We start from the raw sequence: 16,256 nt of genomic DNA, 5'->3' as shown, positions 1-16,256 counted from the left end.
AATAAAACGTTTATTAGAAACATAGAAATTAAGTTTAGACAAGAGTAAGTCCACGTCGGTGTAGTTATTACACGCATAATTATAATGATTAGAGAGGGTATACAGAAATGAGACAAGAAACAAACCACGTTCAACTTACAATTCCTATTTCCACGGGTCTGGGCAAGACAAAAACACAAATATCAACTGGTAAAGAAGCAAGGTATTGATTAGATGCTAATTCGCGCAGTGTTTTGATTAATTGAGGTTAAACTAACACGTAAAACCTACCACCATATGTTTAACATCGCGAAACTTGTTCATTATATGAAGTTCAACTATGGAAAACGTGTGATATGACACTAGCATGTAACGACAAAAACACGAACAAGGAAAGCTTCAGTTGATGAGAAGGAGTTTGTGAGACGTGAAAACAAAATTTAATTGTGTTAATATAATTTTTATAAAGACATCACCAAATCTGTAAAAACGCTCATTGTATATCTTAACTAAAGTGTTATGTGACCGGCAAATATTTGGTTACCCATTGACCAGAGCGATCAAGTGTAACTCACCACTCCTGAACATATTATGGATTTTTATGGCCTTCGCTACTTTGTCGTGTTTCTTCAGTTTAAGTCTATGGTTTAGTGAATCTCTTCAATCAACTTTCTTTTATATATTAAAACATTACAGTTTAAATCTATCTCTTCTTCTCCATTTATTTTTTGCTTCACTGTATTAGACGACATCTTATACCCTTTGAAAACTTCTGGTTTGTGTTATTCTGTTAGATTGATAACGTATAATAAGCCTAAATGAGAGAAACGTACGGGATGGTCAGGTAGCTAGGGGGCGCTCGACTCATAATCTGAGTGTTATGGATTCGAATCCCCGTCACATCAAATGATTCCAGACGAGCTATGACATGATATATCTATTTCTACTTGAGATTTAAGACAAGGTATGACATGATCGACCGCAACACAAAGTGTTGTCTTTATCCATGTACGTCACGCCATGTTTATTATGTTGTTCTTCACCAAGTTTTAACTTTACGTCGTTGTAATGGTCTCACTAATCCATAAGTGGATAAATGAATTCTGAAACCAAGCTCAATCCCTTTAAGTGTAGTCCATAATGGATGCAGGGCTGTCTTACACAGCGACTTAATGATCCGTTTTTGTTGGTTATTCTCATAAATGTGTTCCCCCTATTTTTGTGTAATAACTAACAAATCCCCAAGTGGCATAACGTAAAATCGATTTACTATCAGATTCAACACGTGGCATCATCATGTCCAACAACTGTAACTACAATATTGTAACCACAGATATTGTACTACATGTATCAATAATAAACAAGACTAACGTTTCACATAACAGGTTAATTCCTTTAGTTATCGGTGTGTGACATTATATACCTGTATCTTAATACAAGTGAAAAACAGCTGTAATAACCTAGGCGTTCAACACTAGTTCCTTCCAAATGAAACAACCAAATACAACGTCTCAAAAGTGTTATACTTTTTGTCACTTATATGTAGTTCTTATGATAGAATGACCTTATGTGTTTTTAGTTTGTTGTTTTTAGAGTAATGCAACGTTGAGCTATATGTTGAATCCAAAATGGAGACTCGTGTCCTGGATATAAGTGTTGTAAGTCCATAGATTTACGCTGTCCTATTGAGGGAAGGTGTCTTATGCACAAGATATACTGGTAATATATATATATATATATGTAATAAATATTGCGTTGGGCGTTTCTGATAATAGGAGAAGTTAGTATTCGTTTGTTTATTGCTAAGGGCAAAGTTAAAAAATAGGCCATCTGGGTTTAATCTGCTGGTATCGAAACCTGATATTTAGTGTGGTAATCCATCAGACATACAGCCGAGGGTCCGTGGAAAAGATAGCTGGAGTTCATACCGTCGGTAATCATTTGGAAGATTATTGTTTTAAAAGAGGTCTACTCACAAGTCTGTAAGAAAAACAAGAGGGAATCCGCAACAGTTGCGGTGCTTCAAAATATTTCATGTAGAATAAGAAAACATTTAATTTGTTGGTATATTTTTTTGCACCGACAATGTCAAACGTGTGGCCGCGTATAACTGATTCGATTTTATTACTCACCGAGGTCTCTCTACCAGTCTACCTCCAAAGTGAAATTTGTTTAAACAGGATTAGAAAATATTAATTTATGAGACCTTCGGTGTGGTCAAATACATCAAGCGAAAGGATTTGACCTCCTGAGTCCAAAACTGTAATTAAATCTCAACTCTGTCAAGACAATGAGGGAACCACGAATTAATAAAAAAACACAAAACCGTTTTTTTTTTCTCTGCGTTTTATTCGTGATAATCGAAAACAAGTCGTGGCTCTCGTGCTGAAGACTGGTCCGCTAGCGCCACCTATTGTTGTGTTGTTGTACTAAAGCTGAGTATATAAGTGATTATATATGAGAAATGATAATTCAAACGGACAACTGTGAAGTAAAGAAAGTATTAAAAAGAAAAACGGGGGATTCAAACCCGCGATCTCAAATTACAGTTGAGTGTCTAAACTACTTGGTCATGTCGGGCCGCACACTGTTAGAAATATATTCCAATAACATATATTGCGCTGCCTTCTGTTTTTGGTGAATATTTTGATAAGTATTTTAAGAACGAACTTACAGTAGAAAATCCTAACGAAAAGAATCTTATAAGTTATCGTTTGGTTTATTATATGTGCAAAACACAAATAAAAGTTAACTAATTTGAAAACTAGCTTAAACGTTTTTTTTAATTTTTGAAACATCAAAAATGTATTCACTTGCACTCCGCTTCATAATAGTATATTGTTTGTTTTTGAATTTCTCGCAAAGCTACATGAGGGCTATCTCCACTAGCCGTCCCTAATTTACCAGTGTAATACTAGAGGGAATGCATCTAGTCATCACCACCCACCGCCAACTCTTGGGCTACTCTTTTACCAATAGAATAGCAAGATTGACCGCACATTATAACGTCCCCACGATTGAAAGGGCGAGCATGTTTGGTGTGTTAGGGATTGGAACCAGCAACCCTCAAATTACGAGTCGTGCATCCCCTAACCACTTGACCATGCCGGGACTCCAAATAGTGAGAATTCACGAACTCACCCACGGTTTTTTGCTCGCGGGATACAAGCCGCAGATTCACAGTCCGATGGAGTTATAAGAAGAGGTCAGTGACCGAGAACAGTTTTTTTTCTTTTTTTTCTTGTAAACATTCTTTTGTTTTCTCTCCACTACTTTCAAAATTGTAAAGGAGAATAGTCGTTTTTTATGAATTCGCTTTCTATTTAATGATAAAACATGAGACTTATTTATCATTCATGACGTTTTTATTAAACAGTTACGTTTACAACTGGTGAGGAACAAATAGTTTGATTTTTTTTTACTATTTGTCGTTCTTTCACGTTAGGATATTTTATTCTTACTATCCGCAACTGTACGAAATGAAATGTCATAGATATTTTGGGATTAATCAACTTAACGAATATTCAACGCAACGGTACATTAGGAGTTTTTTTTGTGCATCGTATGTCATTCACGTAATAATCTTCACATTGTTAAAACGTTTTATAGGGATAACTGAGGCGTGTCAACATATGATGTTCGTAGATTACAGTTATTCCTATTCGTGATATAATGATTATGGAATTAACATGTATGTGTCATTAAATGGTTTGTGGATATAATGGAAGATAAAATTCTCACTGAGAGAGTTGAAAAAGTTCCCCTTTCACACCAACAAAGGAGCTGAGATATATATAAGCCTAAATAAACACAGAATTAGACGATGGAATCTATTACTATTGATAATTAGAATGAACAGATGGTAAGGAGAAATTATAAATTTAGTTTCTATTTTTGTGAGAATTCCATAGTTTACAAAATACAATTTCTATACATTTCAAGTTTCTAGTCTTTCAATTTAATTTTTCCCTCTAACAGGCTTCCTGATGATTGAGAAGTTTGAAGTTTTATAACAATAAAATTACTTATTCGATCCCTGCGATGGGCATAAAGCAGTTTAATACTCTGCGGTGTTAAATTACGTGCTTTAACAGACAACTGAATTGTCTGCATGTTTTCTGCTTTTATGTGGTGTTAGTGATTGAAACTTCCATGTGTTATACTTTACATAAAATCATCTAAAATGAAACTTCCTCGATTGGTTCTATGGTACATTGCTTCTTTTACTAGATATTTCATTAAATATTGGCTTAGTTTGTATCAAAACTCTGTGATTTATGAGATAAGTCTTTAGACTATGCTAAGCCTAATAACAGGCCAGTACCAGCCTGATTAGGCTAACAATAATTTAAGCGATCTACAGGTCTAGACGTGTTAAGTAAGAACTACAGTATACGTTAATTAAATACTGGCTTAGTTTGTATCAAAACTATGTGATTTATGAAACATGTCTTTAGACTCTGCTAAGCCTAATGACAGGCCAGCACCAGACTGATTAGGCTAATTTAAACGATCTGCAAGTGTGGACATCTTAAGTTAGAACTACGACAAACACAGATAAGAAAACAATGTTAAAAATAACCCCTACTTTCAAAAGGTGAGCATTTCTCGTTTGGGTTTCTTTTAATTTATTGACCTTATTGATACATATATCCTTACCACAGTAAGTTTAGGGCTTCTGTTACAGGTTTCGGAATACATCATGTTGTGTACTACAGCAAGACATTGTTGGTTACATACAGTTTCTTGCACTTCGAGTTTAACCAAACGAACTACGCTTCGTATTTGAAAACATCTCTGTGTTAACGTTTTATTGTGTCAATTACGTTATAAAACTAGAACGTTCTTCAAAAATGTCACTCACTCTCGTGTGAAAACGTTGAACTAAAATCGTTAAGTAAACATTAATTTCGTGAATAGATAATTTGATAATTTGTTTAATATAATTATTTCACAGGTATTTGTGTGGTACTTTGTTCTCGCTATTAGTTTATGCATTAAAAAGCATTCCGTAATAATGTTTTTTACATCGCGTCCCAAAATATAATTCTATCAAGCGTTTCTCTTGTATTATAGAAGTAGGCTAATGTTAACAATAATGCACAGTCTTAGTGCAAAATCTGACCTACTTAAGAGAGATAAACACTTTCAAAATAAGTGTGGCTTCTTTGAATATATCTCTTCTTTTCATATAAAACTGACTTTGATCTTCGCCTAAGAATCTATATATGAACGTATGCCACTCTATAAATACAATCTAGGAACAAAAGTCGCAGGTATATTTAAAAAAAGGCGGGAAATTTTGTGAAAATATTATTATAGTTACGATTAATGTTTGCTTAATTTTTTTGCACACCTAGAATTTGTACATAAGATAAAAATGGCTGCTAACTAATGATGTTTAACACACACAAAAAGAATATAATTTTGTTAAAGTTATGGTGATAAAATAAAATAACTTTAATATTATTCAAACAAACAATTATTTATTATTAAAAATACAATTTTTTAAATGTTCCATTTTTTGGCACATTAGTGTATGTGTGATGCTATCACACTATTTGGGTTCTCAATACGTAAAAGTCATGTGTAGTCAATAAATATTTTAAAATGGTTTTGCTTTATTACTTTAGTTATTTATGGCATTTAAATAAAATGTGACGTTTTCCTGTGATTTTTTTCTTAGCCAAATGTGTGACTTTATTTCCTTTCACTGATAAATGTTGTTTCGAACGACCTGAATTAAAATAAAAGAATTATTTCATATATGATAAATCTTCAGTCCACTTCTCAATTCGGTATTACATGAATCTTGTGATTACAGTAACCATATGAAAACCATACTTTGGTTGTTTTTGTTTGTATCCACTTTATATCTTTGCTTTGACGAGTTTGGTTTGCATTTCGCGCAAAGCTACACGAGAGTTATGGGCGCTAGCCGTTCCTAATTTAGCAGTGTAATAATAGAGGGAAGACAGCTAGTCATCATCACCCACCGCCAACTTTTGAGCTACTCCAATAAATAGTGGGATTGATCGTCACCTTATAACGCCCCCACGGCTGTTTGGTGTGACGGGGATTCGACCCCGCGACCCTCGGATTACGAGTCGAGTGCCTTAACCACCTGGCCTGGTTTGACGACATCTGAAACTTAATTGACCATCGTTAACTCCTGGTTCAGCAGTATTCTTATAATTGTATAAATACAGATGAAATGAGTGATGGGTAAATACATAGTAAGTTATTTAAAGAGCTATAGAGACAGAGAAATGACAAATAAATTACAGTATTGTCATTTAAACAAAAATAGTAGATATTTATGTATTTGTCACTCCAAATAAAGTGAAAAATGGAACTTTTCATTTCTTTCTTTGTTTCTTATTCCGTGGAATCTTTACTGATATGTGGCAATTCCTCTCCCGTACTAAGTTTCGTTTATTTCTCTTGTAGTATAGCATGAAACCCTCCACCATTTTGTTTAGTTCTTTCTCAGGTGATATCTTGTCTTTGAGATGTGGTATCAACTCTCTCCCATATCTAGTTGTTTTTTCAGGTGACCTCTTAGTACGAAATATAGCTAGCGCAGACAAGTCATCAAGCGACCTAAGTTAGAATTAGTGAAGAAAGTAAACTGGGATCACCTGTTTTGGGATAAAAAAACATGCACTCAGTTTCATGATAGCAAACTAATAGTTAACGTTGTTTCATCTATGTTTTTAAATAAGACTATACATTACTGAGAAGTAGGGTCATCGTAGTTTAAAAACAGTGAAAATGAGTGTGTCGATATTCATACATTTAATTTACCAAACACTTGAATTTCATCGACCAAAACACAACAGCTCACAAGAACTAGGGTTACTGCTATAAAGTTGTTTTAAAGAACAACCTACGTCACTCAATTAGCAAGCTGTCTTGTCTGGTTTTGTGTTAAACTTCCTTTACATTAATTAGCTGAACGTTACTGTTTACATGATTAATCTACCTTTCTAAAGGAAATACAGAAAAGAGAATGAATCACATTCAGACTAAGTTAAACATATTTTCTCTAAGAAATGCTAATAGAAAGTAAAGGGGGAAAACATCAGTAAAAACCCAGTGTGTGTGTGTTTGTGTGTGTGATCAGATGAAACAACAGAAGGCACGCGGGGTTGGGTGTGAGCATTTTGGTTGTCTAGCATTAAGATTTCTTATCGCATATTCAAAGATATATGTTGGCTGGAGTAAATACCCTCTCACACAACCGGAAGTAGCTGGAGTGAACACCCCCCTCACACAACCAGAAGTAGCTGGAGTGAATACCCCCCTCTCACACAACCGGAAGTAGTTGGAGTGAATACCCCCTCTCACACAACCGGAAGTAGCTGGAGTGATACCCCCTCTCACACAACCGGAAGTAGCTGGAGTGAATACCCCCCCTCTCACACAACCGGAAGTAGCTAGTTGTAAACACTTTTCAACAAAAGGAAGTGTTCTTCATTCGATGCATGCGGACATCAACCTGATTAGTTAACCCTCTTCTGGTCACATGGGTGATAATAACGCTCACTGCGTTCAATAAGCCTACGCCTGTTCGGGAAGACAAGAATTTTGGAGAAAATTGTTTAGAAGACAATGGTCGTTCCAGGGTAAAACCATAACTTAAGAACCTCACAAGGACACTATATCGTTATTAAACCATTTGTTTGTTTGTTTTTTCACTTCTAGAATAAGTGTACGACGTTATGCAAATTGAAATGTTGTACAAGAAATATAGTTCGTTTCTCAGAGAGAGAACACCAAGATAGATTAAAGTATTCGCTCACACAGGAGTTGTACGGCGCAACGTTTCAAACGAGAACTCGCGAGAATATTCTCTGTTGATGTCTGCGGTAGTTGACACTGTATAACACGTAGCGTCCCTAGAAAACGGAGGAAAACTGTAATAAGCCAAGTCTTTCATTGATTCGGATAACGGTATGCCAGGGTTTGTGTTGCGGCGCCCTCTACTGGTCGATGGGCAAGGTGAAGGTTCACGCGATGTATCTCGCGTTCGACTGTTACGCGGACCTCGTGGGTGACGCCTACACGGAACGTGGTCTTCCCCTGATTGTATAAAGTCTTCATACTTCAGTTTTTCCATGTATTTCTTAGAATCGAGCTTGTACCACTGAATGTACAGAAAAAGTGAAAATGTTCCAGACAGTTCACATGTTAAGATACTCGCAATCGTAAAGGCAAAAGTGTACCCATAACGATATTTAAAAATCGGCCCTTGGAAAGAGGATTTCGGTTGGAGTTTGTTCCCAACTTCTGCTTTGAAACTTGAAATATAGATGACCACACCCATGAGAACAAGCAACCCTAAAGAAAGATAAAAATATTTAAAAACATAACACTATATATATATACCTACTCTCGAAATATTATAAAATTAAATTTATGTTAATTAAAGAGAAAGTAGGGCTAATAAGTCTATAAATTTTTTTTTTCAGATAAAGGAAATATTTGATTATTTTTAGTTTTAAAATAGCTTATTCTGGTCTTTAATTAACTTTTAAGCACGAAATATTATGTTTTCTTTGAAAGAAACAACAACAAAGTATGTTAGATTATGGTGGCACATTAACTAGAACAAACTAATACTAATTTAGGTTAAACTGTATCGACCAAAGTAACATTAATACCATTTTATCCTGGGTATTGAACAATATAATAGAGTTAAACATGTTCGAAAATTGCTACAAATTGACATGAAAATTCGAAAGTTTACTATTTACACCTGCGCTCAGATTGGGCTCTAATATTAATTAGCACTGTGATATAACATATTTAGCTTCGTCTTTGTATTTATATATTCAACTTGAAGGTTTCACTCAAAGTTTTATCTCATTTGAAGGATCAAGAACACTTAGAAGTCGTTATGTGATCATATATCAACTCGTCGTTATGTGATCATATATCAACTCGTCGTTATGTGATCATATATCAACCCGTCGTTATGTGATCATATATCAACTCGTCGTTATGTGATCATATATAAACCCGTCGTTATGTGATCATATATAAACCCGTCGTTATGTGATCATATATAAACCAGTCGTTACGTGATCATATATAAACCCGTCGTTATGTGATCATAGATCAAGCAGTCGTTATGTGATCATATATCAAGCAGTCGTTATGTGATCATATATAAACCCGTCGTTATGTGATCATATATCAACCAGTCGTTATGTGATCATATATCAACCCGTCGTTATGTGATCATATATCAACTCGTCGTTATGTGATCATATATAAACCCGTCGTTATGTGATCATATATAAACCAGTCGTTATGTGATCATATATCAACCCGTCGTTATGTGATCATATATAAACCCGTCGTTATGTGATCATATATCAACCAGTCGTTATGTGATCATATATCAAGCAGTCGTTATGTGATCATATATAAACCCGTCGTTATGTGATCATATATCAACCAGTCGTTATGTGATCATATATCAACTCGTCGTTATGTGATCATATATCAACCAGTCGTTATGTGATCATATATAAACCCGTCGTTATGTGATCATATATCAACCAGTCGTTATGTGATCATATATCAACTCGTCGTTATGTGATCATATATCAACTCGTCGTTATGTGATCATATATTAACTCGTCGTTATGTGATCATATATCAACTCGTCGTTATGTGATCATATATAAACCAGTCGTTATGTGATCATATATACACCCGTCGTTATGTGATCATATATAAACCCGTCGTTATGTGATCATATATCAACCAGTCGTTATGTGATCATATATCAAGCAGTCGTTATGTGATCATATATCAACCCGTCGTTATGTGATCATATATCAAGCAGTCGTTATGTGATCATATATCAAGCAGTCGTTATGTGATCATATATAAACCCGTCGTTATGTGATCATATATCAACCAGTCGTTATGTGATCATATATAAACCCGTCGTTATGTGATCATATATCAACCAGTCGTTATGTGATCATATATCAACCCGTCGTTATGTGATCATATATCAACTCGTCGTTATGTGATCATATATCAACCAGTCGTTATGTGATCATATATAAACCCGTCGTTATGTGATCATATATCAACCAGTCGTTATGTGATCATATATCAACTCGTCGTTATGTGATCATATATCAACTCGTCGTTATGTGATCATATATTAACTCGTCGTTATGTGATCATATATCAACTCGTCGTTATGTGATCATATATCAACTCGTCGTTATGTGATCATATATCAACCAGTCGTTATGTGATCATATATCAACCAGTCGTTATGTGATCATATATAAACCCGTCGTTATGTGATCATATATCAACCAGTCGTTATGTGATCATATATCAACTCGTCGTTATGTGATCATATATCAACTCGTCGTTATGTGATCATATATCAACCAGTCGTTATGTGATCATATATAAACCAGTCGTTATGTGATCATATATACACCCGTCGTTATGTGATCATATATAAACCCGTCGTTATGTGATCATATATCAACCCGTCGTTATGTGATCATATATCAACCCGTCGTTATGTGATCATATATAAACCAGTCGTTATGTGATCATATATAAACCCGTCGTTATGTGATCATATATCAAGCAGTCGTTATGTGATCATATATCAACCAGTCGTTATGTGATCATATATCAACCCGTCGTTATGTGATCATATATCAACTCGTCGTTATGTGATCATATATCAACCAGTCGTTATGTGATCATATATAAACCCGTCGTTATGTGATCATATATCAACCAGTCGTTATGTGATCATATATCAACTCGTCGTTATGTGATCATATATTAACTCGTCGTTATGTGATCATATATCAACTCGTCGTTATGTGATCATATATCAACCAGTCGTTATGTGATCATATATCAACCAGTCGTTATGTGATCATATATAAACCCGTCGTTATGTGATCATATATCAACCAGTCGTTATGTGATCATATATCAACTCGTCGTTATGTGATCATATATCAACTCGTCGTTATGTGATCATATATCAACCCGTCGTTATGTGATCATATATAAACCAGTCGTTATGTGATCATATATACACCCGTCGTTATGTGATCATATATAAACCCGTCGTTATGTGATCATATATCAACCAGTCGTTATGTGATCATATATCAACCAGTCGTTATGTGATCATATATCAACCCGTCGTTATGTGATCATATATAAACCAGTCGTTATGTGATCATATATAAACCCGTCGTTATGTGATCATATATCAAGCAGTCGTTATGTGATCATATATAAACCCGTCGTTATGTGATCATATATCAACCAGTCGTTATGTGATCATATATCAACCCGTCGTTATGTGATCATATATCAACTCGTCGTTATGTGATCATATATCAAGCAGTCGTTATGTGATCATATATAAACCCGTCGTTATGTGATCATATATCAACCAGTCGTTATGTGATCATATATCAACTCGTCGTTATGTGATCATATATCAACTCGTCGTTATGTGATCATATATACACCCGTCGTTATGTGATCATATATAAACCCGTCGTTATGTGATCATATATCAACCAGTCGTTATGTGATCATATATCAACCAGTCGTTATGTGATCATATATGAGCTCGTCGTTATGTGATCATATATCAACCCGTCGTTATGTGATCATATATCAACTCGTCGTTATGTGATCATATATCAACCCGTCGTTATGTGATCATATATCAACCAGTCGTTATGTGATCATATATCAACCAGTCGTTATGTGATCATATATCAACCCGTCGTTATGTGATCATATATCAAATCGTCGTTATGTGATCATATATAAACCCGTCGTTATGTGATCATATATCAACCCGTCGTTATGTGATCATATATAAACCAGTCGTTATGTGATCATATATCAAGCAGTCGTTATGTGATCATATATCAAGCAGTCGTTATGTGATCATATATAAACCCGTCGTTATGTGATCATATATCAACTCGTCGTTATATATCAAACCCGTCGTTATGTGATCATATAAAACCAGTCGTTATGTGATCATATATCAACCCGTCGTTATGTGATCATATATAAACCAGTCGTTATGTGATCATATATAAACCCGTCGTTATGTGATCATATATCAACTCGTCGTTATGTGATCATATATCAACCCGTCGTTATGTGATCATATATAAACCATATATAGTCGTTATGTGATCATATATCAACCCGTCGTTATGTGATCATATATCAACCAGTCGTTATGTGATCATATATAAACCCGTCGTTATGTGATCATATATATATCAACCAGTCGTTATGTGATCATATATCAAGCAGTCGTTATGTGATCATATATCAACCCGTCGTTATGTGATCATATATCAACCAGTCGTTATGTGATCATATATCAACCCGTTATGTCGTATATGTGATCATATATCAACTCGTCGTTATGTGATCATATATCAACCAGTCGTTATGTGATCATATATAAACCCGTCGTTATGTGATCATATATCAACCAGTCGTTATGTGATCATATATCAACTCGTCGTTATGTGATCATATATCAACTCGTCGTTATGTGATCATATATACACCCGTCGTTATGTGATCATATATAAACCCGTCGTTATGTGATCATATATCAACCAGTCGTTATGTGATCATATATCAACCAGTCGTTATGTGATCATATATGAGCTCGTCGTTATGTGATCATATATCAACCCGTCGTTATGTGATCATATATCAACTCGTCGTTATGTGATCATATATCAACCCGTCGTTATGTGATCATATATCAACCCGTCGTTATGTGATCATATATCAACTCGTCGTTATGTGATCATATATCAACTCGTCGTTATGTGATCATATATAAACCCGTCGTTATGTGATCATATATAAACCCGTCGTTATGTGATCATATATCAACCAGTCGTTATGTGATCATATATCAACCAGTCGTTATGTGATCATATATCAACCAGTCGTTATGTGATCATATATCAACCCGTCGTTATGTGATCATATATCAACTCGTCGTTATGTGATCATATATAAACCCGTCGTTATGTGATCATATATCAACCCGTCGTTATGTGATCATATATAAACCAGTCGTTATGTGATCATATATAAACCCGTCGTTATGTGACCCGTCGTTATGTGATCATATATCAAGCAGTCGTTATGTGATCATATATCAAGCAGTCGTTATGTGATCATATATAAACCCGTCGTTATGTGATCATATATCAACCAGTCGTTATGTGATCATATATCAACCCGTCGTTATGTGATCATATATCAACTCGTCGTTATGTGATCATATATCAACCAGTCGTTATGTGATCGTATATAAACCCGTCGTTATGTGATCATATGTCAACCAGTCGTTATGTGATCATATATCAACCAGTCGTTATGTGATCATATATCAACCCGTCGTTATGTGATCATATATCAAGCAGTCGTTATGTGATCATATATCAAGCAGTCGTTATGTGATCATATATAAACCCGTCGTTATGTGATCATATATCAACCAGTCGTTATGCGATCATATATAAACCCGTCGTTATGTGATCATATATCAACCAGTCGTTATGTGATCATATATCAACCCGTCGTTATGTGATCATATATCAACTCGTCGTTATGTGATCATATATCAACCAGTCGTTATGTGATCATATATCAACTCGTCGTTATGTGATCATATATCAACTCGTCGTTATGTGATCATATATTAACTCGTCGTTATGTGATCATATATCAACTCGTCGTTATGTGATCATATATCAACCAGTCGTTATGTGATCATATATCAACCAGTCGTTATGTGATCATATATCAACCAGTCGTTATGTGATCATATATCAACTCGTCGTTATGTGATCATATATCAACTCGTCGTTATGTGATCATATATTAACTCGTCGTTATGTGATCATATATCAACTCGTCGTTATGTGATCATATATAAACCAGTCGTTATGTGATCATATATACACCCGTCGTTATGTGATCATATATAAACCCGTCGTTATGTGATCATATATCAACCAATCGTTATGTGATCATATATCAACCAGTCGTTATGTGATCATATATCAACCCGTCGTTATGTGATCATATATAAACCAGCCGTTATGTGATCATATATAAACCCGTCGTTATGTGATCATATATCAAGCAGTCGTTATGTGATCATATATCAAGCAGTCGTTATGTGATCATATATAAACCCGTCGTTATGTGATCATATATCAACCCGTCGTTATGTGATCATATATCAAGCAGTCGTTATGTGATCATATATAAACCCGTCGTTATGTGATCATATATCAACCAGTCGTTATGTGATCATATATCAACCCGTCGTTATGTGATCATATATCAACTCGTCGTTATGTGATCATATATCAACCAGTCGTTATGTGATCATATATAAACCCGTCGTTATGTGATCATATATCAACCAGTCGTTATGTGATCATATATCAACTCGTCGTTATGTGATCATATATCAACTCGTCGTTATGTGATCATATATTAACTCGTCGTTATGTGATCATATATCAACCCGTCGTTATGTGATCATATATAAACCAGTCGTTATGTGATCATATATCAACCATCGTTATGTGATCATATATCAACCATCGTTATGTGATCATATATCAACCCGTCGTTATGTGATCATATATAAACCAGTCGTTATGTGATCATATATAAACCCGTCGTTATGTGATCATATATCAAGCAGTCGTTATGTGATCATATATCAACCAGTCGTTATGTGATCATATATAAACCCGTCGTTATGTGATCATATATCAACCAGTCGTTATGTGATCATATATCAACCCGTCGTTATGTGATCATATATCAACTCGTCGTTATGTGATCATATATCAACCAGTCGTTATGTGATCATATATCAACCAGTCGTTATGTGATCATATATCAACCAGTCGTTATGTGATCATATATCAACCAGTCGTTATGTGATCATATATCAACTCGTCGTTATGTGATCATATATCAACCAGTCGTTATGTGATCATATATTAACTCGTCGTTATGTGATCATATATCAACTCGTCGTTATGTGATCATATATAAACCAGTCGTTATGTGATCATATATACACCCGTCGTTATGTGATCATATATAAACCCGTCGTTATGTGATCATATATCAACCAATCGTTATGTGATCATATATCAACCAGTCGTTATGTGATCATATATCAACCCGTCGTTATGTGATCATATATAAACCAGTCGTTATGTGATCATATATAAACCCGTCGTTATGTGATCATATATCAAGCAGTCGTTATGTGATCATATATCAAGCCAGTCGTTATGTGATCATATATCAACCCGTCGTTATGTGATCATATATCAACCCGTCGTTATGTGATCATATATCAAGCAGTCGTTATGTGATCATATATAAACCCGTCGTTATGTGATCATATATCAACCAGTCGTTATGTGATCATATATCAACCCGTCGTTATGTGATCATATATCAACTCGTCGTTATGTGATCATATATCAACCAGTCGTTATGTGATCATATAAAAACCCGTCGTTATGTGATCATATATCAACCAGTCGTTATGTGATCATATATCAACTCGTCGTTATGTGATCATATATCAACTCGTCGTTATGTGATCATATATTAACTCGTCGTTATGTGATCATATATCAACTCGTCGTTATGTGATCATATATAAACCAGTCGTTATGTGATCATATATACACCCGTCGTTATGTGATCATATATAAACCCGTCGTTATGTGATCATATATCAACCAGTCGTTATGTGATCATATATCAACCATCGTTATGTGATCATATATCAACCCGTCGTTATGTGATCATATATCAACCAGTCGTTATGTGATCATATATCAACCCGTCGTTATGTGATCATATATCAAGCCGTCGTTATGTGATCATATATCAACCAGTCGTTATGTGATCATATATAAACCCGTCGTTATGTGATCATATATCAACCCGTCGTTATGTGATCATATATCAACCCGTCGTTATGTGATCATATATCAACCAGTCGTTATGTGATCATATATCAACCAGTCGTTATGTGATCATATATCAACCCGTCGTTATGTGATCATATATCAACTCGTCGTTATGTGATCATATATCAACCAGTCGTTATGTGATCATATATCAACCAGTCGTTATGTGATCATATATCAACCCGT

The 16,256-nt window shown here is 34.9% G+C and overlaps 1 protein-coding gene across 2 annotated transcripts in view; it reads right to left on the bottom strand.

Annotated features, from left to right (window-relative positions):
- Window positions 1–2,279: 2,279 nt before the first annotated feature.
- LOC143224763 (voltage-dependent calcium channel gamma-5 subunit-like) overlaps window positions 2,280–16,256 on the bottom strand; it is a 102,334-nt gene continuing 88,357 nt past the window's right edge. Inside the window, exon 3 of one of the 2 annotated variants that reach the window (XM_076453036.1) lies at window positions 2,280–8,322. In XM_076453036.1, coding sequence (XP_076309151.1) covers window positions 7,781–8,322 — 542 coding nt within the window. In that variant the 3' untranslated portion in view covers window positions 2,280–7,780. The remainder of the gene's footprint in view (window positions 8,323–16,256) is intronic. The other variant, XM_076453035.1, reaches the window with a different exon arrangement.

The sequence above is a fragment of the Tachypleus tridentatus genome, chromosome 9, assembly GCF_004210375.1.
Source record: "Tachypleus tridentatus isolate NWPU-2018 chromosome 9, ASM421037v1, whole genome shotgun sequence".
NCBI classification, from domain to species: Eukaryota; Metazoa; Arthropoda; class Merostomata; order Xiphosura; family Limulidae; genus Tachypleus; species Tachypleus tridentatus.
Note: the sequence above shows the minus strand (reverse complement) of the source record. Positions and strands in the feature narration are given on the sequence as shown.